A 23,751-nucleotide genomic window follows, 5' to 3' on the forward strand; every position below is an offset into this window, starting at 1 on the left:
GTGAGCCTACTCAGCACCTCTTTCACCATCACATCAGGCAGTCTTCTAGCCTCTGGACCTTCGCAAGCAGGACCGTGGGGTGGACAGCTGGTGGACCCCAGTTCTAGCCCGGAAGCACTGAAAGATGAGGGCAGGGCTGGTGGTGAAAGGAGCTAGTCTGGTCACGCTCTGGGCTTGGCATGCACTGCAGACTGGTTTCCAAATGGTTAGTTAAACACATTGCCCCTTAATTTTTAAACCTATGCATATCTTGAAGTTAAATCAATCCATATGCTTACCATTCATCATATAAACCATCACTATTGCCCCCTTGGGCCAGCCCCATGGCCCATCTAGCCTGGTAAATTGTATCTGGCCTGGGCTCCGGGGGACACGTGGTGGAAGGATTATCGCCCTTAGATCCAGTCTTAGAAGGCTAAGTTGATGCAGAATCTCTGAAGAAATAATATCTAAGGTAATATCTAAGGAACCCAGTGGGAATCTATCATCCTGGAATGTACAAAAACCTATTTTGAAATTATTTTTATTTTTAACCTATGATTTAGTTTCCACGGAGGGACTGATAGCTTCTTGAATTTTGGTTACTGGGCCAGTGGGAGTCAGGATCAGCAGATGGAGAGCAATGTCAATTGACAGATATGAGTAAGGAACCTTCTGAGGCTGCTGAGGCTTTCTCTCAACCCTCTCAAGTCTCCCCTATATAACCACAAGTATGGCTTCTTCACCCCCTGGCTTAAACACAGTCTTCTCAAATATTATAGAGTTTAAGAATAATCTGGAGAATTTGCTTAAATACAGATTCCTGGGCCTTAACACCATCAGAAATTTTAATCAGGAGGGCTAAGGTGGGCCCCAGGGGATTTGCATTTTAACACGCACCCCAGGGGATTCTAATGCAGGTGGTTCAAGGACAGTGGTTTGAGGAAACTCTTCTGCAAACTTTTCATCTCTCAGAGCTCAGTCATGCCTTCTGAGAAGCAACAAAGGAAGCAGAAGCTCTGGACACATTTGGGGGGAACCCTGTTAAGCTTGGAAGTTGTGCGTTCCAGCTCTACCATGCTATAGTCAGAATGGAAGTTCCTGCCCGTACCTTCTCCTCATCAGCGGCCATGCTCATGCACAGACCCTTCCTGGCCTTTGGGTGGTTGTCCAAACTGAAAGCTGTAGGGCATGTGAGCGGGTGTAGGCAAGCCACTCTGACCTGCACAGATTGCAAAGCCAGAGCCTAGGAAGACATATTTGCACAAAACACTTCTGGGCTGCCAGTGGGGAGAGCAGGTTAGATGATGCTGTTTCCTCTGTGAGGAGGAGGTCCTAAATTTCAGGGCTTTAGTTCCTGGGATGTACCGAGGGGAAATCCTAGTTCCTTAAAGTTCTGGGGAGTAGGGAGAGGTAGGAACCATTTTTAGGAGAGGTGAAATTTTCCTGGGTAATCTATGATGTTTCACTTGAGGTTCTGCCATGAAGAGTCTCCAGCTGTTTGCACTGCTCCAGCTGGACTCGGGGCTGAGCCAGGGACAGGTACCTGGTAGAGGCAGTTCTCAAAGGCCTGTGTTGAAACAATCATGTGCAGTCACCGGGCAAAATGTCCTTTGCTGAAGCAAATACGGTTTTGCCCTCTGGAATGATCCAGCCTATATAATACCCAGGAAGCCTGAAGGCTCTGGCAGAGGCCCCTCCCCCCACTCACCTGGCTCAGTGGGTTGTGGGGCCAGCTAGTCTGAGACATTCTCTACCCTGGAGTTCCCTTGATTTACCAAATCAGTACAGACTTTCCTCTTATGAGGAATTAAATATTTTCTGCAAAAACTCTGAAGTCGGCAGTCTACCCTAGGACAATTTAAACTGATTTATACATGTGTATGACACATGTATATAGACACCTGACTTCTTACCCTAAAGACCCTTTCAGCAAACCAGTAATATGCCCAAGCCTGGGGCCAGCCTGCCGTTCGTTCTACTAAGAAGTAATTCCATCGTGAGGAAAGCCGTCTGCTCTAGGCAGCCGGACAGGATTTTATGGGGACATGTTTGGAAGTCCCATGTATACATCACATTGTCAGCAGCTGGTTCCAACAGGTGTTATTACTCCCATTTTAGAGAAGGGAATACTAACTCTCAGGGAGCCCCTTACCCTTTGTTTCTCAGAACACAACAGAAGAGGCTGGAAATAGAATCCAAGAGTTGGGATTCTGGGCTTTAGAGTATTTCTTTTCTGGAGGTAGGATAGCTTCGTGGTTATGGGTATGGGCCCTGCATTTAGTGTCCTTGAATTCAAATGCCAGACTTGCCATTTATGAAATGGGTGACGTTGGGCAAATTGCAACATGCTGTATCTCCAAAATGGGTTGCTGTGAGGATTAAGTAAACTGTTTGGGGCATGTAGAACATTGCCTAACACATAGTAAATACTCAGTAGAGAGTGGATTTTATTCCCACTCCTTCCTTAGCTCCTGCTAAGGAAGCATTGCTCCTAGAAATCCTGACCAGCCTAGTCCCGGATATGCTGCCACCTAACTCTCTCCAAGGTGAGCTGTCTGAGGTCACCTCGATGCTAATAGGACCTCTTCTTGTCTCCACCTCAGGGGGAATTTTTGCACACCATTTATTATCATATAATACAATGCAATATAATATCATACATAACATAACATAATATGATAGGTAGGTTAACTTGGAAACCCTGAGGCGGACCGTGGATGGATGGATAGATGAATAGATACATTTGTACTAAGTATACATACATTATATCATTCTATTGATTTGTAAAAAGTTCCTGGTCTGCCTGGCTGTAATGAGATTTTTGAACTTTGCGTGGCGATCAATGAGTGGAATATTATTGGCCTGGAGAATTGATATACCTGCTCTCAGTGGCTTGTTCTGCTCGCAGGCTGCCCCGGCCCCCCAGGTGTACGATTCCAGCAGACACTTAACCTTTTTTACAGTGTCATCAGGCTAAAAGGAATCTAATAGTGACACAGGACTTGTGCTCAGCACTCTGCCACTATTGCTTTCCTGTCACAAATAATTTATAGCCTTCTATTTCCATCCCTGAGCCTGCACCCCAGCCCTGCCTCCTGCTTTCCCCCAGCTCCCGGGAATCAATAACCTCACACAGCCACAGTGGGACTTCAGGGTGCAGAGAGACAGACAGACAGACAAAGAGAAGGGAGACCGACAGAGGGGCAGAGAGAGCCACGGGGGAGAGAGATAGAATGAAACATGGAGGAAGGAAGGAGATGAGGAGGAGGAAGTGGGAGAGGGAGGAGAATCAGAAGAGGAGTAAGGATCTCCCTGGTGCTTTCTTAGAACGTGGAGAGCTCCTCAGTTTCTTCATGAGTTTAGCAAGCTGTTAATAGGAGACTCATTACATGCTTTCATTCTAACTCACAGAGCTGATGAAACTGTTTTGATCTCCAGCTTGGCGGGAGGTGGAGGCCTCCTGGGAATTTAACCAAAGAAAGAGTGACTTCACCTGCCTTGTCATCTATACTCGGAAATGCTGTCACAGCCCCCTGGCACCTGCTGGGCCCCAAAGGAGCTGCTGCTCATACTGTCTGTGGATCCCTCCCAGGGCTCCCAGGCAGGGGACCCTCATCTGTCTTGCTGAGAGTCTCTCTGATGCACCTGCTTTGGGGTCAGGCTGTAACACCTGCTGTGGCTGCTTCGGGTCTTCTCAGCGCTCCATCCGGGGCCTCCGTAGCAGCTGCACTGACCAGGCTGGACCGTGTTGGGCGGCGAGGCCTCCTGCTTGCACCGGGCTCGGTCCCTGGAGAGAAGGCAGCCGGTCCTGATGGTCACCCATAGGAATACTACTACTACCGGTCGTTGTTATTATTATTAGCATTTGCATTTATTGAGCCAAGCGTCATACTAACCACTTGACGTGCATTATCTCATTTAATCCTCACAACAATCCTAGGAAGTGGGCAGTATTATTATCTTACTTTGCAGATGAGGGAGTAAGAAACTGTCAGGGGTTTCACAATAGTAACAGAGCTGGGACTCAGACTCAGGCGGACCGGGCCCAGAGCACATCCCCTTCCTCCCTTTGCCCTAGTCACACCCTTGCTAAGTTCCTCAAGTCCCCCATGCTGGGCCTAGGCAAAGCCAGGGAAAGGGGGGGAGGAAGGGTGCATCCCTGTGAAGGAGAACATGCTGGAAAGAGAAGTGGGGAACAGGGGTCCTGACAGGGCCGTTTTCCCATGGCAACAGGAAGAGAGATGGCCTCCAGGACTCCCCACTGCTTCCCCCCCACCCAAAGATCCTTACCTGCAGACTTGACTTGAAGGCCAGACCTGCCTGGGGCCTTGGAGGCCATACATGTGTCTGGCTGACCTTGCAGTACCAAGAATGAAAAAGATGGGAAAAGAAGGAGGAGAAATGGGGAAATAATATCAGACAATCACCCAAAGCAATGCTTCACTTTATCCTTTTAACCTCTGGTGATAATCCCATGAGTTGTCGGGTTGTGTACGGGATGCAGGTCGGCAATCGATAACCACCAGGTATCCATGATCCCAGTTCTTAAATTTCCGGAGGTCAGCTCTGGGGACTAGTAAGTGCCCACTGCCTGGGGGGCACGGATGGATACCAAGAGTATTAGTGACTCACGCAGGCACCCTGCCCAGCTCCTCTCCCGTGGACCCCCAAGCCGCTGTCAGGGAGTAGTGATTTTCCATCACTTGCTGCCTCAGCTAAATCTACACCAGTGCCCCAGGGGTCAGAGGCTCTGGATAACAAAGATAGAAACTCCGCAAGGCCAGCCAGTTATCTGAGTCAACCAGCCCCAGCCCTGCGGCTCCCTTAGTCCAGGGCTCATCAGCCCGCAGGCTAGAGCCACCCACAGCAGACCCAGTGAGATCCCAGAAGCTTTTGCTGCAATGAGTTCGGAGCAGCTGCTTTGAGCTGCATAGCCTCCCTCTAGACTTTTCCTATAGACCAGTCTAAATGGGCCTTGGCTACCGTCTGATCTTTCCCAGGGTGATCACGCTCCACACCTTCCTCCAGCTCTAGGGAGATGAGCTTCCCTTCTGCTGTGCTGAGAGAGAAGAGCTGTAAAAGCGCCTTTTCAAAGCTTTTGACCGCCTCAGCCTGTACCATCTCTTGCTAGATCCTCCCGGTGCGTCTCCTTGTTCTGCCTCGTTCTCTCGGTTGTTCCGCATTCTGCCAGGCAACTTCAGGCTCTGCCCTTCCCCCCACCCCGTTCTTCCCCCGTTCTTCCTCTTCAGCCTGCCAACATGTCCGGGTCTTTCCTACCCTAAACTGCCTTCCCTCCACTCAGCTGCCAGTTCCATCCACTGGCTTCCACACCTTCCTCTCCTCTCCTTTTCTACAAACTTCTGAAGGCACTAGTCTATTTTCACTGCCTCCCTTACCTCCTATTCACTCCCTAACCTCTTTCTGTCTGGCTCCAGTTGTTCCAGTCGCTTTGTTGAGACCGCCGTCCCCCAAATTCCCAAATCTGTGCCTCTTCTTATTCGCACTTCCCTCCAGTCTTTACATTGTCATTGATGCTGTGAATTATATTCTCCTTCTGGAAACGTTCTTCTCCATTGACTTAGGTGAAACGGCCCAATCCTGGTCCGGCCATTTCCAGTGTGACCGATTCTGAGCCCTCTGCAAGGTCAGGCTCTTTTCCCCCGCCTATGAAAGTAGGTGCCCGCCAACACCCGCTCCTTCGGCCCCTTGTCTCTATCAACACTCTTTTTCCCTGACAGTCTTAGATCTGTGTCTGCCATGCCATCTGGACGCTCCCCTACCACCCCAGACACTGCATGTCCAAGACAGAACCAGCCACCTCCCTCCCTCTCTCCTCCTGACAGCGGTACAAACCACCAGCCTTGCAGGTACCCAGAATTGAGAGTCTTAGAGCCGTGGTTGACTCTGGTTAGTTGCTAAATCCTGGTCATTCCGCCTTCACGGTCTCTTGCAGACTCTTTCCTTTCTTTCCCGAGACCTCGTGCCTGCATGTTGCTTTACCAAGATCTCTAGTTTCGAAATCCCTCATGGCTTGAGACTCTTTAACCCTGGTTGCTGCACGTTGAGAGAAGTATGACAAAGTCACGAAAAAGCACCCATTTTAGAGACTGCGTTCTGCCTCTGCCCTCCCCAACAGTGTGTGGTCTTGACTAAGCCACTTAACCTCTGTCAGCTTTGGTTTTCAACCTGCAAAATGAGGATAGTAGTATCCACTCTGGAGGTTGTTGGGAGAAGGAACAGTAGTATGTATAAGTAATATAAATTGCATATAATACTGGCACCTACTAGATGATCGACAAATGGAAAATCACTCTTTATCATCGTCACTTTCAAGTTTCAGCCTTATTTCCTCTTTCTCCTTTATGTAACTCCACTGTTCCTGGCTGACCGGTTTGGGCTTTAACCGCTAAGACTCACTCGGCCTCCATGCTTTTCTTCTATTTCCCTCCAGCACCTGCTTATAATGCCCCCACCCCCACCCCGCACGGCTGCTTTGTTCATCTTAGAGCCGTAGTATTTTTCACTGGGAACGAGACCTTCGAGATCCTGTAGTCCCACCTTTTTACTTTACAGCTGAAGAAACAGAGGCCCCGAGAGGTAGAATGATGAGCCCAAAGCTATTGTGGCGGATGAGAGGCAGAGTCAGAAGCAGGACTCAGGGCCCCTGCCGAACTGCCTGCTGACCTTTCCACTCTCCTCCATGCCTGGGGTCCCTTCATCTGTTCATCCCTGCCCTCCTTTGAAGGTCTGTGTGAAGATCCACCTCCTCAGGGACTTCTTTCCTAGTCCGCCACCTGCAAGGGGCTGGATTCCTCCTCTGCCTCCTTCTAGTGTTTACTGCCAGGCCCCTCGGGGCTCCTTAGCTTTCTCTGGGTGTGTGTCTTCCCTCTATCCAGCTTCGTCTCCGGCACGTGAGGCAGGCGCCTTATCTCTACTGCCTGTGAGCGCTCACTTAAACCAGAATGGAGTCCGCTCATGGCTTCTGACTCACCTGGCTGGTTTGGGTGAACTTGGCCCACACGCCGCTGCGTAGGGAGGGGCAATGCCACGGGAGAAGTTGCTTCCAAGGGTACCTATTCTTTTTTTTTTTTTTTTTAAGATTTTTTATTTATTTATTTGAGAGAGAGAATGAGAGACAGAGAGCACGAGAGGGAAGAGGGTCAGAGGGAGGAGCAGACCCCCCCCGCTGAGCAGGGAGCCCGATGCGGGACTCGATCCCAGGACTCCGGGATCATGACCCGAGCCGAAGGCAGTCGCCCAACCAACTGAGCCACCCAGGCGCCCCCAAGGGTACCTATTCTGACTAAGGGGCGGCGGGGAGCATTCCTTGGTCTTGGCCCCAGCGTTGGTCTTTTGCCTCCCCGAGCCGTGGGCTCCTCAGATCACTGACAAGCAGGCCCAACCCCAGCCCTGGGATGTTTGATCCCGCCCCTCACCCCGGAGTGCACAGGGTGGGTGCCAGGCTTTTCAACTAGGCTGGTAAAGAAGCTGTGATCTGAGTAAGACCCCAGAAAAGCGGATCATTGGGCCAGCGAGCTGGGCAGGGACAGGGCAGTGAGTGGGCTTAGGAAGAGGTTGTTCAGGACCTGGCATCTGGCAAAGGGACCGTGTGATGTGCTGAAATCTCAGGGACAAAAAGCACCACCTGTGACCCAGCCCTTTCCTGGCTATTTCTTTTTAGCTCAAGACACGGGGAAATCTCACCCTGTCCCCCAACTCTAGAGGACTGTGATACAGTCCCAGTAGGAAAGCCAGCCCCCAAATGATCTCCAGACCCAGGGAGTCCTGTTGCCAGGAGGAGATATGGTGTGGTTGAGGAGGGAAGGGTGGGCAACAAGCCACCAGGGCAGCCCCAGCCCCAGAAAGGGGAAGAATGCCGTGCTGCACTCACCCTGCCGCCCCAGTCCTTGCCGCCAAAAACCAAGCCGCAGCTCAGATGATGCGCAGCGCAGGAGAGAACACCCACCCCCTCTGCCCAGCGGCGCTGGGCTGGATCCGCGGAGCCACCGGGAGGGAAAGCACATGTCTGGCAGCGGTCAGTGAGGGCAGGGGCACAGGGAGCAGATGGATGAGGAAGGAGCTGGGGAGCTTGGGAGAGCCCCTCTGCAGGGCTGGGCTGGAGCTGGGGCAGGCAGGAGCAGGTGTGTGACGTGTGATGCTGTCGTGACACTGTTGCAGGATCATCAGGACCAAAGTTCAGCAGCCTTTCCACCCAACGCCGGATGGGGCCGGGACGGGAGTGACTGCCCCTGGCCACACCATCGGTAAGAGGTCTCAGGGAAGGGAGGAAGCGGGGCCCCACCTAGGAGAGCCAGGCACCCCCCCCGCCGCCGCCGAACAGCCCACCTGCCCACCCACCTGGAGTCCCAGGCCCCCTTTCCCAGCCCCCACTCTCCCTGAGCTCCTAGAGGTCGGGATCTCCTCCAGAGACTTGCTCACCAGGACTGCTCTCTGCCTCCTGCCCACATCTCCTTGCAGCTCCTTGTCCGTCTCTCTGTCTCTGTCTCTGCCTCTCTAAATCAAGACTTTCCTTTAGCTTTTCTTCTCCTCCTTCCTCCTCCTTCCTCATCGTTTGCTTTTATCTGATTCTGTCTCCACTTGCCCTTTTCTTTCATATCTACCTTCTTACTGCATTTTGTAATTTTTAAAATTCTTTCTCTCTTCTCCCCTCCTCTCCCTTCTCTCTCTTCCCTCCTCTCTCTGCCTTTCCCTTTCTCTTTTCTCCTCTCTGCCCGTGTGGCTCTGGATCTGTTCCCATCCCTCTGCTCTGCTCCTCAAGGCCTCTTTCCTCTGAACCCATCTCTTCTTGATCTATCTGTCTCTCTTCCCTCCCCCTGTAACTCTCTGCTGCTCCAGCCTCCTTATTTACTGCTGCTTGCTCATGGCCTCTCAGAGACATGACTGAGGGCCACCAGAACACCAGCTAACGTCCCCTCCCATAGGGTCTTCCCTTTGACGCAAGGGCGCTTGGTGCTGCTAGTAGCCATAGATGAGGCCTGGGGCGTAAGGGGCTGAAATGTGGCTATACTTCTCCCGCTGCCCCTCTTGGCAGCTGTCCCCTTCTCTCTCGGCCAGCAGGAAGTAGAAGTGGCTGGTCCCAGCCCTCCTGAAGTTGGCAGGAGCCACTGTTTCTGAGGCCGTGTTACAGTGTGTGCCGGGAGGGAGGGTTGGGCCAGGCTGTACCCTGAGTTGATCACCTCAGAGTGAATGTTTTCACTAGTCTGTGCCCTGAGGGAGGACTTAGGAACTTCTCAAGTGATTTCAAGACCAGAAGCAACTGGGAGAGACGAGCTGTGGCCTCCTCGGGAATATCACGGCCATTCTTGTATCTCCTAGAGGGTCAGAGACAGATCCTAGAAAGCCACAGCCTCGGAAACAGGATCGGTAAGGGCCAGCCCAGGACGCTAGAGAGAGTGAGCTGGGGTTTGTTTAGAAGGGTTGGCCCGGCCCCAGGGATTGGTGAGCTGTGCTCCCTGCAGAACCACCGAGTCCGTCTCTAGATGAGTCAGTGTTGGTGTGTCCACGTATCCTCGGGAAGTGAGTTTAAGGGCCCAGCGAAGTCTCTAGGGCTGTGGAGAAGGCCTGGGGTTGACTGGTCACCACTTAGCCTGGGGCTTGACAGAAGTGAAGAGCCTGCACTGTGTATAGCCATGCGTTTCCCTCTAAACCTCAGAGGACGAAGGGGAATAGGGACTCCCCATCCCTCTTACTGCCTCTGCTTCTCTCGGCCCCCAGCCTTGGGGCTTTGGCCTGCGATCACAGCTGTTATCCTGATGGCATTTCCTCCTTACTCTCGTCCAGTTCCCAGTACGGCCTCCCCTCCTGTTTCCAGCGCCTCCAATGATCCAGTGGGATCCTACTCCATCAACGGGATCCTGGGGATCCCTCGCTCCAATGGTGAGAAGAGGAAACGTGATGAAGGTAGGGAGGAGGGAAGAGGCTTGGCTTCCCTGTGCATGCTTTGTCCTTGGACTCAGAGCTCCGGTTTCGGCCCGGCTTCGCAGCTGCTCTGCTGTGAGATCAGTTTTAGTAGCAAAGCCCAGGTCCCCCTACTGTCCTGCTGGCTCCTGGAAAGGGAGGCGGGCTGCTGGTAGGGCCCTCAGCTTCACCATCTGCTCAGCAGCCTCAACGGCCTCATCTTCCGCTGGGACTGCCCCTAATATCCCCGTGGGGTACCAGGGGAGGAGCATGAACCATGTAACACCTTGGGAGCGTTCAGGAAGTTGGGGGACAGCTGATCTCTGACCCAAGGATGAAAGGCCGATCTGCCCTTGTTCTTACCTGATCCCAACCCATCAGAAGATGGAGGTGTGATGTCACGTGCAGCTGACCCGGGTGTCCTTTCTCTGTGGCACATGGATTCTGCCCCCCATTGAAACCACTCAGGGAGCTGGACTCTTCCCTACGGGAGGAGACACCACTCAGGCTCCTCCCTGGCCCTTCCCCCGCATTCCCTATAGTGCCTCAAGGTGCAGCCCGGCTGTTAGGCAGGGAGTTCAGGGGAGGGAGAAATGAATAGGAGGAAGAGAGGGGAAAGGACACGAAGAGGGAGTGGTGGCCACAAGCTTGGGAGAAGGCATTTTATAAATGTTGAGACATGAGGGGTCCCTTGGTGACCATCTGGTTCTCTTCTGATGAGGGAAGGGCTCAGGGCACAGGGCCGGCAGGCCCAGACCAACGGAGACACCAGTATCTGGAGCCTACTTCCTCTCCCAGTCCCATGGTCCCTGCTAGGGAAACAGTAACCTTCTGGTCTAGGGAGGGCGTATGATTTTAAGGGTATCTCCCACGAAATAGACAGAATCCTCTAGAGATGAGCATAAAGGGGGACCACATATCCCATTAGCCTGGACAGTCCCAATTTATGCCTTTTGTCTCTGCATCTTGGCCAGTCAGCATCTCTTTTTTCTCTCAAAAATGTCCTGTTTGGACAATCAATCACATGGCCATCCCAAGCATAGACAAGCCCTTGATTGGGGCAGCATTAGAGGGTAAGGAACAGAGAAAAGGGACAGAAGTGAGATTCCCTGGGCCCAGGCTGAGGGCAAAGAGAGTGTGAAAGCCCCGGTCTCCAGCAAAAGGGACCGAGCATGGGAGAGGCCTAGGTCTGGCAAGACAGTGATGACCTGGTGCTGGCCTCCTTCCAGAAGCCCTAATAGCCTCGTTTCACAGGGAAACAGCTTGTCTGGCTCTATTTCTCCTTCTTCCAAAATATCCAAACCCATTTGGCTGCCACGGCCTTTGCCACTCACTAAATTTCATTGTGGTGGTTTTGGCGGCAGCCCCTGATGGGCAGGGGGGAGGCTTCGGGAAAGGCGCTAGGTCCCCGTTCTCCCTGGGGGCTTCCCACACTCCTCTTAGCCAGGCGCCCTGGCACCCTGAGTGGTTTGGAAGATTCTTCCTCAGGCCCCAAGAGTTTCCCCTTTCACCACCAGCCCCTGCCTTTTTTAGAGTGTGAGATGTCCAGCAGGCGGGGTAGGGGGAGGCCACAGGAACCCTCCCCTCCGCTGCCGCCGTGTACTCTCCCCTATTGGTCTGCGGTTGGGGCCAAGCATGCTCTGTTTCCTGGACTCCTATGGGCCATAAGAGCAGGCCAGGGGTAGGGAGGCACTGGCAGGAGGCTGTGGCCACCCAAGGTCAGGCCCAGCCGGCCCAGAACAGAGTGCTCTCCTCCTTGCAATTGATCACATTCATTGTTTCAAGTCAATTCAATTCAGTGAACCTTTCCTGTGCATCAGCTGCAAGAAAGGCTTGAAGACCCCAAAGCAGAACAAGATATGATTCTTGTCCTTAAGGAGCTTATAGTCTAGTGGGGCGTGTAAATCATGTGAGCCCAGAGAGCAGAAAGGCCCATCAGATAGCTGTGTTGTGATGGAGGTCTGGGCTGCAGGCCACGGGAACTCAGAGTCAGGAGGGAGTAGCCTGGCAGAAAGGGCTGCATTTCGAGGAGGGGCCTGAAGGATGGGTCAGGGGCATGTTCAAGGACAATGGCAGTGTGAAATTCTACCTGGTAGACTGAGCCTTGTGACCAGAGGGTGCTATGGTGGGGAAGACGCAGGCGTGCTCTGGCAGGGCTGAAGGGGCAAGAGGGAAGGGCCGGAAGGGAAGGGGAAGTACATGGGTTAGGGCCACAGGAGATCAGGCCAAGACCGGAGCGTATAAGGAGTCTGGACTTTTTTCTGCAGGCAGGAGTAGCCACTGAAAGTGTCTGAGCAGGAAGGGAGAAGAGCAGGGCTGGGTTTGGGAAGACCATCCTCCAGCAGGCTGACCATGATGGCAGGGGACATCTCAGGAAGCAATTGGCATCTTCTAGGTGAGGGGTCATGGGGGCTCTCAGTTTCCTCTTACTGCTTAAACACTTACCTCCTGGGCCTAGCCAGGGGACAAGGAGGACCCGAGGCCCTACTTCTTTTGGGGGGGATGGTTCTCTTGCCTTGACTCTGGCTTTCCCTGACCAATCGCAGCCCAGAGGGAGCTAGCCTTTCCCTGGTGGAGGCCAGCACCTGTGAGCGAAGCCAGTTCTCCCCGACCTGCCCCCCATCACACCCCGGGCCGCCACACACACTTGACCTGTCTGATCCAGGTGGAAGGGAGAGGAAAAGAGAGAGCAAAGGCGGACCTTTCACAGCCCTGCTCCCCTCCCCCATCCTGGGTGCCTCCAAGCAGCCAGGCCCAGTTTGCATTCGGGAGCAGCTCGGATGATTAAGAATAGGAGAGATAATTATGTGTCAAGATGATGTAGCCCAAGTCTGCAGTCGGGCCAAGCTAGCACAACACCTGGCAGGCCTTTGCAGGAGGCAGCCCCAGGCGTGGGCTCCACACACCCAGGTGTGTCCTTCAGATACTGGGCCAGCACCGCAGGCTACGAGTGACTTGGGGCGCTGAGGGGCGCTGGGATGGGAACGGGGGTACATGTCAAGGGACTAGACCTCCAGGGGCGGAGGGGCACATCTCCCTCCAGGAGGACCCCGCCGCCCCTGCCAGGCTGGCCCCCCTTTGGCCCCACGCACTGGGGCATCTCTCTAGAAGTGCCATGCCCCGGGGGCAAGCTGTGAGCCTCCCTGTCCTCAAGGAAGCCGCTCCCGCTCCTGCCTCTGGGTACAGTTCGGCCTATTCTTCAGCTCTAACAATGTCACGGTGGTGGGCATTAGCGAGGACAATCACTGCAGCGTGTGCTGCCATTATTGGAGACAATCTCAGCAGTAGCTGCTGGCGTTCACAGTGCTAATACCCAGAGCATTACTGGCATTGGTGCTCGGAATATGGACAAGCGTTATTAGTATCTGCAGCAATCATATCTGTGGGGATATTAGTAAAGGGCCGATCAGCTGTGACTCTGGGGAAAAAGGGAACTGACAGTGACTGTGAGCCTGCCCGAGACGCCTCCTCACGCCCTGGCCGTCGGAAGTATGGAAGAATCCGCAGACTTTCCTTTGAGAAATGTGCTAGTCAAGACGCCTTAACACTGCCCACCCACCTGGGTCCAGAAGCTCCCAGAATGAGGCAGGAACCAGGGACAGATGAGGAAGCTATGTCATGAAGCATCCAGAAGACAGGCTGTCCGTCAGTCTGAGAAGGTAGCTCCCCAGTTAGTACCCTGCTAAGATCCTTACCTCTTTTTGGCTACAATTTTGGGTGAGTATGTCAGGGTCCCTTGAAGGGACACTGCTTCCCTGAACGCTGCGTGCCCTGGTTTATGTGGCTGGAAGACAGAGGCTGTTGTCTTTTTTCAGGCTGGAAAACCAGAGTCCTTTGCCTTCACCCAGGTGCTTTCGGCCATAGCCCAAAGCGTTGCTGTCCATGCGTGTTGCTGAAGCATAGAGCAATTACGTAACTTGTCCAAAAATCCAAATGAAGTCATATGGTGTGAGTCTGTTGATCTGGGTGAGGGGAGGTGTGTTGGTATCATCCTTTGCCGTGTGGGATTGCAGGGGGCCGTGGTTTTGCATTCCATTAATTCGGTGCACAATGAATTGTGCAGTTGAGAGGTGCCAAACCCGTGCAGGGGTGCATTTGCAGACAGGGCGGGTTGCAGGGAAGCGGCTCAGCCCTGTCGCTGCCTTTAATAGCTCCCTTCTGCTTCGGATGAAGCCGTAACCGGAAAAAGAGGCTTATTTCCTGAGTTAGTTTCCCTCCTCGACGTCCCCGAGTGTGTTCCTCAGGTTGGACATGGAGCAAATGAGGGGATTTGGCCGTGGCAATGAGCAGCACCCGCCCGGTCCAGGAGCCCTGGCTTTGGGCAAGGGGAGGCTGCAGGACCCCCACCCAGCAAGAAGGAGGAGGAGGAGGCCGGGTGGAGGCCAGCAGGCAGTCCCTGGAGTGGCGTGGACGGGCAGTGTGGCTCAGTGGGGAAGGGTGTGGGCCCTGGAGTGAGGCACACCCAGGTTTGAATCCTGGTGGCTCGGGCAAATCACTTACCCTTCATCAGCTCAGTTTTCTCTCTAAAATGGAGACAGCATCAGCACTCACTTCAGGGGGACTGTGGAGAGGGCTACACAAAAGCACGGATATTGCCTTGAGCCAGCTCCATCTTGGAAGACGGGTCATCGTGGGTCTGCGGGGGAGGACCTAATCGGCAGGTTTATGTTTGGGGGGGAAGTGAAGTCATGTTAGAAGGAAACTTATTTGGGCCCAGGCTCCCTAATCTTGGTGCGGGAAGCTGATGCTGGGACAAGCTCACCGGGATGGGACCAGGGAGTGGGGGAAAGATGTCAGCCACCCATGTGTGATTGGGAGGACCTTTGTCCATCTCTGTGTGGTCATTTGCTCTATGGTTATCTGGGTGGGCCACGTGTCATCTCTTAGCATCCAAAGGCATTTTAGATGTACGTAATTAAATCTAGGACCCCTTCTTTTCTAACATGGAGGCATCCCTCCCTCTACCCATTGCTGTGCATTTCTGCTCTCACATGTAAGTTTATTTATTTATCTAGGGAAATGTGTGTTTGTTGTTTTATGGACACCATGTAATTTTTTATGTGGTTTAAGCAAATGTAGGTATGTGTGTTTTCTACCATTCTGAGATCTTTGGGTGAAAAGGGGCATGGAATGCCATATACTGGGCAGGCATGCAGTCTTCTGGGTAGTGTATATACTTGAATAGACGACCAGATGTGAGCAGGTGCGTGTCCACCAATACTAGTGAGAGGGGAGAGCTGTAGGCCAGGCCGGAGGATGTTAAGGCTCCACGGTCCTGAGACACGGGTGTGCATATAGAGTTTTGCCCAAAGGGCCCAGTAGGCATCACCTTGCATTCTGTAGGCAAATACATGGGCTGTCCTGAGCCTGCCTCCAGGTTTACCTGGGGCCCAAGGCTGGGGAGATGGAGGCTGGGAGCCCTTACACCCTAAGGCTATGTGGGAGTTGTGGCTCAGAAACCTCGAAGCCCTTTGAGGAGGAGCCTGGTCTCCCAATCTCAGGGTCTTGTCCCCAGTCTTCTACCTGCCTGTCTTTCGGGATCTCTCAGTGTCTGTCTGTCTCTTATTTGCTCTAGTCGAGGTATACACTGATCCTGCCCACATTAGAGGAGGTGGAGGTTTGCATCTGGTCTGGACTTTAAGAGGTATGGGGGCCAGAGGGAATATGGTGTGGGGGTCAGGGGAAAGAGCTGGGGCGGTGGCGGTTAGAGACAATTCGGAGAGTGGACTCCTAAGAGCCAGGGAGCGGAAATGAGGAGGTGGGTCAGGCTTCCACTGGGAAACCAAGAGGCTAACAGAGTCTCAGGGCCTGGATCACTTCTGCCACGGGCCACTGCTGGGTTTGGGGGCTGAGGCCCCAGTGGCCTGGAGGGTCAGGCACTCAGTGGATGGGGGGCACTTTTTCCAGCCCTTGGAAAAACAAAGAACAGATCGGGTAGTAAAACAAAAGCAAAGGAGACCTGGAAGCACCTGACAGCCCTAATTCATCATGGCCCAAGTTTTTTCCTGTGTTCCCATTATATTTGTTTGTAAAAGTGGAAATCAATTTTGAAGGTAATTTTCTGGAAAGAATGGAAGGGAGGTGGGAGGGCCGGATAAGGCAGAGATGGTAAAAGGAAAAATTTAGGCCAGGCACAGCCCAGGGGCAGCTCTTGGCAAGGTGAAAGAAAATTGCATATTCAGTCTCCATCCATGAATCTCCCTCACTGCTGCCCGCCTCCTGCTTGAAAACAATGAAGGCTTTTTCCCAACGCTGGGCAGGGCCTCGGTATCAGCCTCACTTTAACTTCAGGGTCATTAATTCCCTGATTATTGAAGGAGAAGAGAGGGTTGCAGCATCGTCAATTTCGAAGGCACACCCCACCCCCATGTGATAGGGCCCTGGCTGGGCTGGGGTGGGGGGCAGCCGGGGTGAGGTGAGGTGTTGTTTCAGAAGAGCAAAGGGGTGGGGAGGGAGGAAATGGGGAGCCAACTGGACTGGGGGGAAGGAAGCCAGGAGGAGGGTGGAGGAAGGCAGTCATTACTGCATACCTCTGTTGTGTTGTTATTGCAAATTAAAAGTAGCATGTTCCACTCCACAGCTATCTTTGGGGAGGGAGGGGCACCGAGGGAGGTGGGGGATCTTATCATTGCTTCTTCAGCAGACCAGCCGTGGTGTCACCGTGTGAGGTGACATTTGAATTTACAATTCCGCTGAGAAAAGCCATTAATTCACAAATTAACATTTCTCCCTCTCCCTCTCTCTTTAACACTCTCTCCCTCTCTCACATGGATGTGCAAGCAATTGAAAAGACAAAGGAAATAGCCTTAAGGAAGAGACTTTACTGCTAGTCTGTCTGTGCTGAGATTGCTCCCCCTGCTTCCAGAGAGATAAACCAATTACCTGAGCAGCCCTGCTCCTGGCCGCCCGCGCTCGCCTCCTCTTGTAGGCCGCCTCCGTGGCCGGATTACACCTGGTGTATCTCATTAATGTAAGCCAGGCGAGCCCTGGTCACCGGCCTCTCTTCCCCACTCTCTTCCTGGAGGGGCAGCGGGAGGAGTGCTGGTGTCAGAAAAGGCAGACAAGGAGGACACCCCCCCCCAAAAAAGAGAGGCTCCCCCCAACCCCTCCGCCGCAGCCAGGCCCTAGGACTTCGGCGCGCCCGCCGTCCTGGAAGAGGCTGATGGGGGAAGCGGGAAGGCCGCAGGTGAGCGCTCCTTGGGAGGCTGGCGCAGGCGGAGGGCTTGAGAGGCAGAGGCAGGAGCCAGAGCCTGGCTCCCTCGGGCCCACTGCGCCGTTGTCTGTGGCCTTTTGGTCCAGATGCAGAGGGCGGCTTGCATGGGAAGAGCTTTGGGAAGTTTGGCAGAGTATACACCATGGTAGTGGGACAGGATTCAGCCCGAAGGAGCCGGGAGGGGTGCCAAGGAGTGTCCAGAAGACACCTCGAGGCTGCACCATGTTGCAGAGTCCTTAACCGAAACCCAGAGCGTGGGCACAGTTATGTCTGTGTACCTCCTCCTTCCTCCACACCTACGTGCCCAGCCAGCTGCTTCCCTTCGCAAAGGATACCACCCCCTACCGCCCCAGGAGCGTGGAGCCCAGGGTGGGGTGCTCTCAGAACCCTGGCATGAGCTTCCATCGTGGGCAGGAAACCATAGAACCTCTTTTGGCTTTCGCTCTCCTCTAGGCCCTGGCCGGGCACTGTAAGAAAACATTATATTGGCAGAGGGAAGCTGAACGGAGTTCGAGTTTCTTTAAGGAGAGGTACTCTGTGGATTATGGCTGGAATGATATGATTTCACATGCCCGATACCACCCAGCCCAGGTCACATGAGGCAGGTTCTATGAAAGTCCAGAAACCAAATCTACATGAAGGTAGTCATCTGTCTGGACAAGTGCCTGAGTTTAACTGTATCAACAAAGCTCAACTTATGTTCATTTTCCAACAAATCATCAAAACCTGGCTAATGTCCACTCCAGTCCAAGAAAGAGTTAAGGTTTAAAGGTCAGCACTCACTAAGATACCAAAAAAGAAAAAAAAAAAAAATCCACTTATGAACACACATTCATTGTTATGATTCTATCTTCCCAGTAACCTGGGAAATTAGACCATTCGAACGAGAGGGGGGAGATTCTCTATCTTAGATGGATCACGTATTTTAGCCACATTTTCTGGGTACTCTTGGCCATGAGCCTGTTGAACACTGACCATATCGTTATACAGAGGTGGGGGTAGGTTATGTCGATATTTTATTTGGCATCTGTGCGCATGTGGGCTTACTTTTTTCTGGAAGTACCAGGGTTTAGCCTGTGTAGTTGACATAGGGGCCTGAATTTGTACATAAATCCCTGTGTTTACACCGGAGACTGGCAGCCAGACCACTAACCAGTGGCTTCCCGGCCAGTCCATGCTGTTGTGGAGAAAGAGTTGTATTTGGTTGTTTGAGGAAGTATGTTGAGATTTAGCACAAAAGAGACTTTCTTCATAAGGTGCCAGAATAGACAGGTTGACCCCTGCCCCCAGGAGAGAATGTACAGGTCTGCCGTGGAGGGGCTGCCTGCCTGTGTCCCTCCACCCCTGGAAACTAGGGTGGGTACAGCACAGTATCCCAACTTTCCCAGCAAAGGCCTCAGGTCCTCCCCCCACCCCCTGCATCCGTGCACTCCTGTGCACGTGCATGCACACCCATTTTGTCAGAATCTGTCTTCACCTCCTAGTCTTCCACATGGCGACCCCCTTCTAGCCCTGCAGGTAGGCATCGTTCTCCTTCCTCCACCGGCAAGGGCACCAAGCGAGAAATCCGCTGCCTCAGCTCTGCCCTTCTCCCCCAAGTGCAGGCTATGGATGCAGGAGGGAGGAGCCAGGCCCTGCTGCTTCTGGGCTCCCCTCTCCAGGCGCTGCCTCCTCCTCAGGCCAAGGGGCAGCTGGGAAGGGCAGGGGCATGGGGGACACTTCAGAAAAAGGGTTTGGATGACAGGTAGGCCAGATTGCTGCCTGCCAGAGGAGTGGGTCTGAGCAGCCTCTCTGATCTTGCCGGCTGCCCACGAAGGAGCCCTGAGCTCAGGGCTTCCCTGCCTGCCTTCCTCGGGGCCTCGGTGGCCGCCGGGGCTCTCCGGGACCCTCCCCATTCTGCCCTGGGTGGGGGTGCAAAGGCAAGGAGGCTGGGGGGAGGGCTGGGCCTGACTCTGGGGCTGGGAGACGGATCACGAGCCTCCAAGCCGAGTTGCAGCAGAGCCAGTAATTCAAACCATCCTGACCCTTCGGTGAACCTGAACCTGCTGACCTTGACAACACCAGACAGGGAGGCCTCACAAACCTCAACCTGCACCAAGGCCTCGCCTTCTCTCCCTCCCTTCCTTGGAGCCCCGGGCCCAGCCTCCAGGTGGCTCCTAATTTGGCTGTCCCCAGCAAATGTCAGTATCCCCCCTCCCTGAAGTGCCCGCCTGCCCCCGTCTCAAAGCACCCTCTGTGCTCTGTCCCACCGGAGACAGTATGCAGGCATCTCACAGGCCCCCTCCAGGGCCAGGCCAAGCAATGCTCCTTTACACAAGGCTTGTACACCTTGCCCATTCTCCTCCTGCCTGAGCCTTCATCTCACGCGCGCACACACACACACACACACACACACGCATGCACGCATGTGCGCACACATGAGGTCTGGGTGCACACAGGGCCAGGGACAAAATGTGACCAGGACAGAGCAGACAGAGGAGGGAGGAAAAGCCCGAGGAAAGCAGCCCCAGGAACCTGCATTAAAGTAAATGCAGTTTATGAAGTTTATGCTTTCCTCCTAGGGAGAGCTGGATTCCATCCAACAGCCTCTCAGAGCCTGGCAAAGAGCTCCTGAAGCAGAAAGTACGGGCAGGAGCTCAAGCAAGCCAGTGACAGAGGGAGGGATGCATGAACTCTCTCTCTCTCTCTCTCTCTCTCTCTTCCACGGGCTCACACAGATCTCCCTAGGCCCCCGGCCAACTGCAAAGTCTGGATGGAGGGGTGCAGACGGTGTGTTTGGTAGGAGTGACTCCAGGAGCTTCACTTTCCTTCCCTCTCGCCTGCTCAGCCCCCCATCTTCTTCTCCTTTGGTGGTGTGGCCAACCCAGACACATGGGCAGTGTGCCTCCCCCCTGGGCAGATTGGTGGCGTGGCAAGCCAGACAGAGGGCAGCAAGGAGCCCTGGGGCAGCCAGCCTGTGGAAGCCGCTCTGCGTGAGGGGCAGTGCGGACGGTCCTGGGGTGGTCGTTGGGAGGCCTAAGTAGTAAAAGGGACCAGAATGTGGCCTCCCAGGAAGGTGCCTTTTTTCTGACTCTGGGATTCCTTTTCTCTGGTATCATGGTCTAGGCCAACTGGATACCCTGTAGCTACTGAAGACAGCTGCTGGAGTCTCTTAAGGAGAAACAGAGACAGTATTTTTTTTTTTCTGGGAATTCAAAGGAAATGAATGGTTGACAAGGTTAAGGATATGGGCGCTCTCAGAGGGCCTTATAAGCAAGGTGGGATATCTGCCCTTCTAGGGGTTCACGTGTGCATACACTAATATGTAAATGGGCCAGAATCCTTGACTTTGGAGGAAAGGGGAGTGTGGGGTTGGTGTGCCCCTTGCCCCTGTGCTCTGGTGACATGCCTCAGCTGGGGATGGGATGTGGGGAGGGGAAGTCTGTCTCCCTCCTCTCCCGGGGAACTTAGTGTCCCTGTTCAAGTTCCGCCAGGAGCTGGGACAGAGGAGGACAGCAGAGGTAGAATCATCTGAAGCCGGACAGTCGAGGGAAGACGAGTCGAAGGGAAAGTGAAGGATGGGCAGAAGTTGCTGATTGTGGAGGATGCTCTGGAAGCCAGGAGATGCCAGGCATGGAGGGAGACAGAAACTGGCCAAGGATGGCTTTCGCCCTTTCTCTCTCCTTTCTCTCTCCTTTCCCCCCCTCCTCCCCTCCCTCCCTCTCCTCATCCCTCCCCTCTTCCCGCCACACATCTTTATTGGTTCCGGTAATAGCGTTGATTTGCATGTCAGGCAAAGCCTTGCTCCACACACAAAAAGAAAACCCAGCCTCGGCGGCGGCGGCGTGGCAGTGTCAGCTCTCGCTGTTGTTCGACAGTGTAAAATTAAATTAATAAAGCCCCCAACACAGGAAAACATAACAGGAAATTAATGGCCTTTACTGTCGCTCTGATGCAGTCATTTGCAACCCTGCTTTCCGCACCAAAGACTTCATAAATGCAAGCAGTTTCTCTAAACAAGCATACTTAGGGCGGCCTGGTTTGTAATTTTTCGCCTTGCTTGTGTCCTTTGAGCTAACAAAGCCCCCTTCCCTCCTGGCTCCAGAGAGGTTTCTAACTGGTCCTGGCCCCAGCTGGAACCCAGCACCAGGCAGCAGGCCCCAGCCCCTCCCTGAGAGCCCACATAGGTTGGAAGGAAGTCTCCGTCCCGCACAGACAGATGCTCCTTCTTCCCCACCGGTGGTCGGTGGTCGGTGGCCCCACCGGGGAGCCTGGAGCCCTAGCCTCTGCCAGGCGGCCAGCAGGAAGGCACGGCGCCTGCTCTCAAGCAGGAAAGTTGATCACTCTGGGGAATTCACCCACACCCACCCAGGGCTCACTCCTCCCATTTCTCTGTGCAGTTCGATTCTCTCTCCACTACCTGTTTGCTCCCCTCCCATCATTGCCTCTGGTCTTCCCTTCCCTCCAGCTTCATCTCTACCTGCTCAACCCACTCCTACTTCATAGATGGGTCACATGCACTCACTCGGGCTGTGTGTTGGCCGTGGGTACTCACACCCTTCTTTGCTACAGGTAACTGGGGGGCTTGGGGAGGAGGGGGGACGAACTTTTTCAGAATGCAGAAAGTAACTGTCCTGGTATAATTCTCTGGAGTTCTAGGTCTCTCTTCTAATGTTTGGTGAGGAAGTATGAGGGCCCTAAATGATCATTCACGTCATGCCTCTGTCCTCGGGCAGATTTCCTATAAACCATTTCAGAGTGCTGAGAGTCTGTGGTTTTGCTTTGGTGTCTAAATAGTGGAATATTGAGAAAACCTACACTTATATCTTTGGAGAGCTTTCTATCAGTGTGGGCCCAAGTGCCCAATGTGTTGGGATGTACAAGAGGAACAAATAACTAGGACGTGGGTCTCCAGGCATTTATAATCTACTGGGGGAGACAAGACTATCACACATCAGAAAATAAGCTATTAATTAAATGCTGAACCACGTGGCTGAGCATTCAATAGGAATCCAGGGAAGTGGCTAGAAGAGCGAGGAGGAGATGGGACTTGAGCCCCGGAGTAGCTAGGATGCAGAGAGACTGTCTCGAGAGCCCCCTCCCATGTGGAAGGAGACCAGTGGCTGGGCTAAGGGTGGTGACAAGGCCAAGTCTCCGATTCTTAAAGGTCATCTGGGCTTATCTGCCACTCACATAGAACTCTCCCTTCCTGCAGTGCTGCCTGACAGGACATAGGACATACATGGACAGTTGTCACTGTTGGAAGCACTGCCTTGTACTGAGTCAGGGTAGTGTTGAGGGAAAAACCTTGGAATCCAAACGTCTGGATGTGGGGTCCATCTGCACTCCTTACTGGCTGTGGGACCTTTGGCTATTCACATGATCTCTCTGAATCTCAGGTTCCTCATCTTTAAAATAGAGACAACAATATTCACCACTTAAAGTGATGGTGAAGATCTCCCTTTGACGCCCTCTCTTCTCTCCGTCCCTTCCTCCCTTCTTTCCATTCATCCCGCATGGCCCCCGGTGGATTTTAGTTTCTCACACGATGTGGTTCCTGCACTGGAGGAAGGTTTCCCACCATACTGGTTATCCATCTCTGAATTCATCCTTGACAGTTAAAGTCTCTCCTACATGCACACTGAACTCTAGAGACAGTCTAGCCAATGCCAAGAACAGTAGACCCATTGCCAGTCTCCATCTGGAGATTCTGCATCCATAATGTAGCCTAAGATTACATTCGATTTTTTTTATCAGCTCTGTCAAACTCAAGATCATATTGAGTTCGTGGTCAACGAAAACCTCGAGATCTTTTTCACATCAATTGCTATCAAGCCAGGTCTACCCCATTGTGCACTTGTATAATTGATTTTTTTTTTAACCTAAACATAGGGCATTCCATTTATCCCTGTTGAATTTCATCTTGTTGGTTTGGGCTCTTAATTCCACCTGATTAAGATCATAAGGATGTTTTCTGTAGCATCATCCCAGTAGGGTTTTTTACAAGAATTTGCCTTGGGGCGCCTGGGTGGCTCAGTCAGTTAAGCGTCTGCCTTCGGCTCAGGTCATGATCTCAGGGTCCTGGGGTTGAGCTCCATCCACAACGGTCTCTCTCTTTAGCGGGGAGTCTGCTTCTCCCTCCCCATCTCCCTCTGTGCTCTCTCTCTCTCAAATAAGTAAACACAATCTTAAAAAAAGGAATTATTTGCCTTTACAATAAAGGAGAGAGTGCCCACCAGTGGAAACCTCCCTCCTGGTTGCAGTAAACAAATGCTTTGGGTACTACTGAGCCCAGCAGCCATCAGCCATTTCACTTTTCTCCATCTCGTCCATAAAATTAGGAAGGGGGTTGTTTGTGAAATGTTAACATCCACAGCATTTCCTTAATCAATAAAAAATGCAACTTATGTTGATGAGCAGATTGAGTGCCTGCTATATATAAAACATGGAGGGACTGATTCACAAAAGTAAATAGAATACAGTTCTTGACTGCAAGAAGCTTCTAATCTAGTAGGGAGATAAATGTACACATCATTATACTAGCAGAATGTGATAGATGCTATGATCAAGGTATAAAGTGCTCTGATAAATGTTTTAAAAAGAGAGAGTGCGCAGTTGCTTCCAACCAGGGCAATTAAGGAGGTTTTGGTGGGGTTAGC

The 23,751-nt window shown here is 52.9% G+C and overlaps 1 protein-coding gene across 4 annotated transcripts in view; it reads left to right on the forward strand.

Moving 5' to 3' along the window:
• The window catches only part of PAX2 (paired box 2), a 76,340-nt gene that overhangs the window by 22,978 nt on the left and 29,611 nt on the right, over nt 1-23,751 (forward strand). For 2 of the 4 annotated variants that reach the window (XM_035020617.1, XM_035020628.1), the window contains exons 4-6: nt 8,161-8,246; nt 9,784-9,903; nt 15,476-15,544. In XM_035020617.1, coding sequence (XP_034876508.1) covers nt 8,161-8,246; nt 9,784-9,903; nt 15,476-15,544 — 275 coding nt within the window. The remainder of the gene's footprint in view (nt 1-8,160; nt 8,247-9,783; nt 9,904-15,475; nt 15,545-23,751) is intronic. The other 2 variants (XM_035020642.1, XM_035020635.1) reach the window with 1 other exon arrangement.

Source organism: Mirounga leonina, unplaced genomic scaffold (assembly GCF_011800145.1).
Source record: "Mirounga leonina isolate KUSES-001 unplaced genomic scaffold, KU_Mleo_1.0 Mir_114, whole genome shotgun sequence".
Lineage (NCBI taxonomy): Eukaryota > Metazoa > Chordata > Mammalia > Carnivora > Phocidae > Mirounga > Mirounga leonina.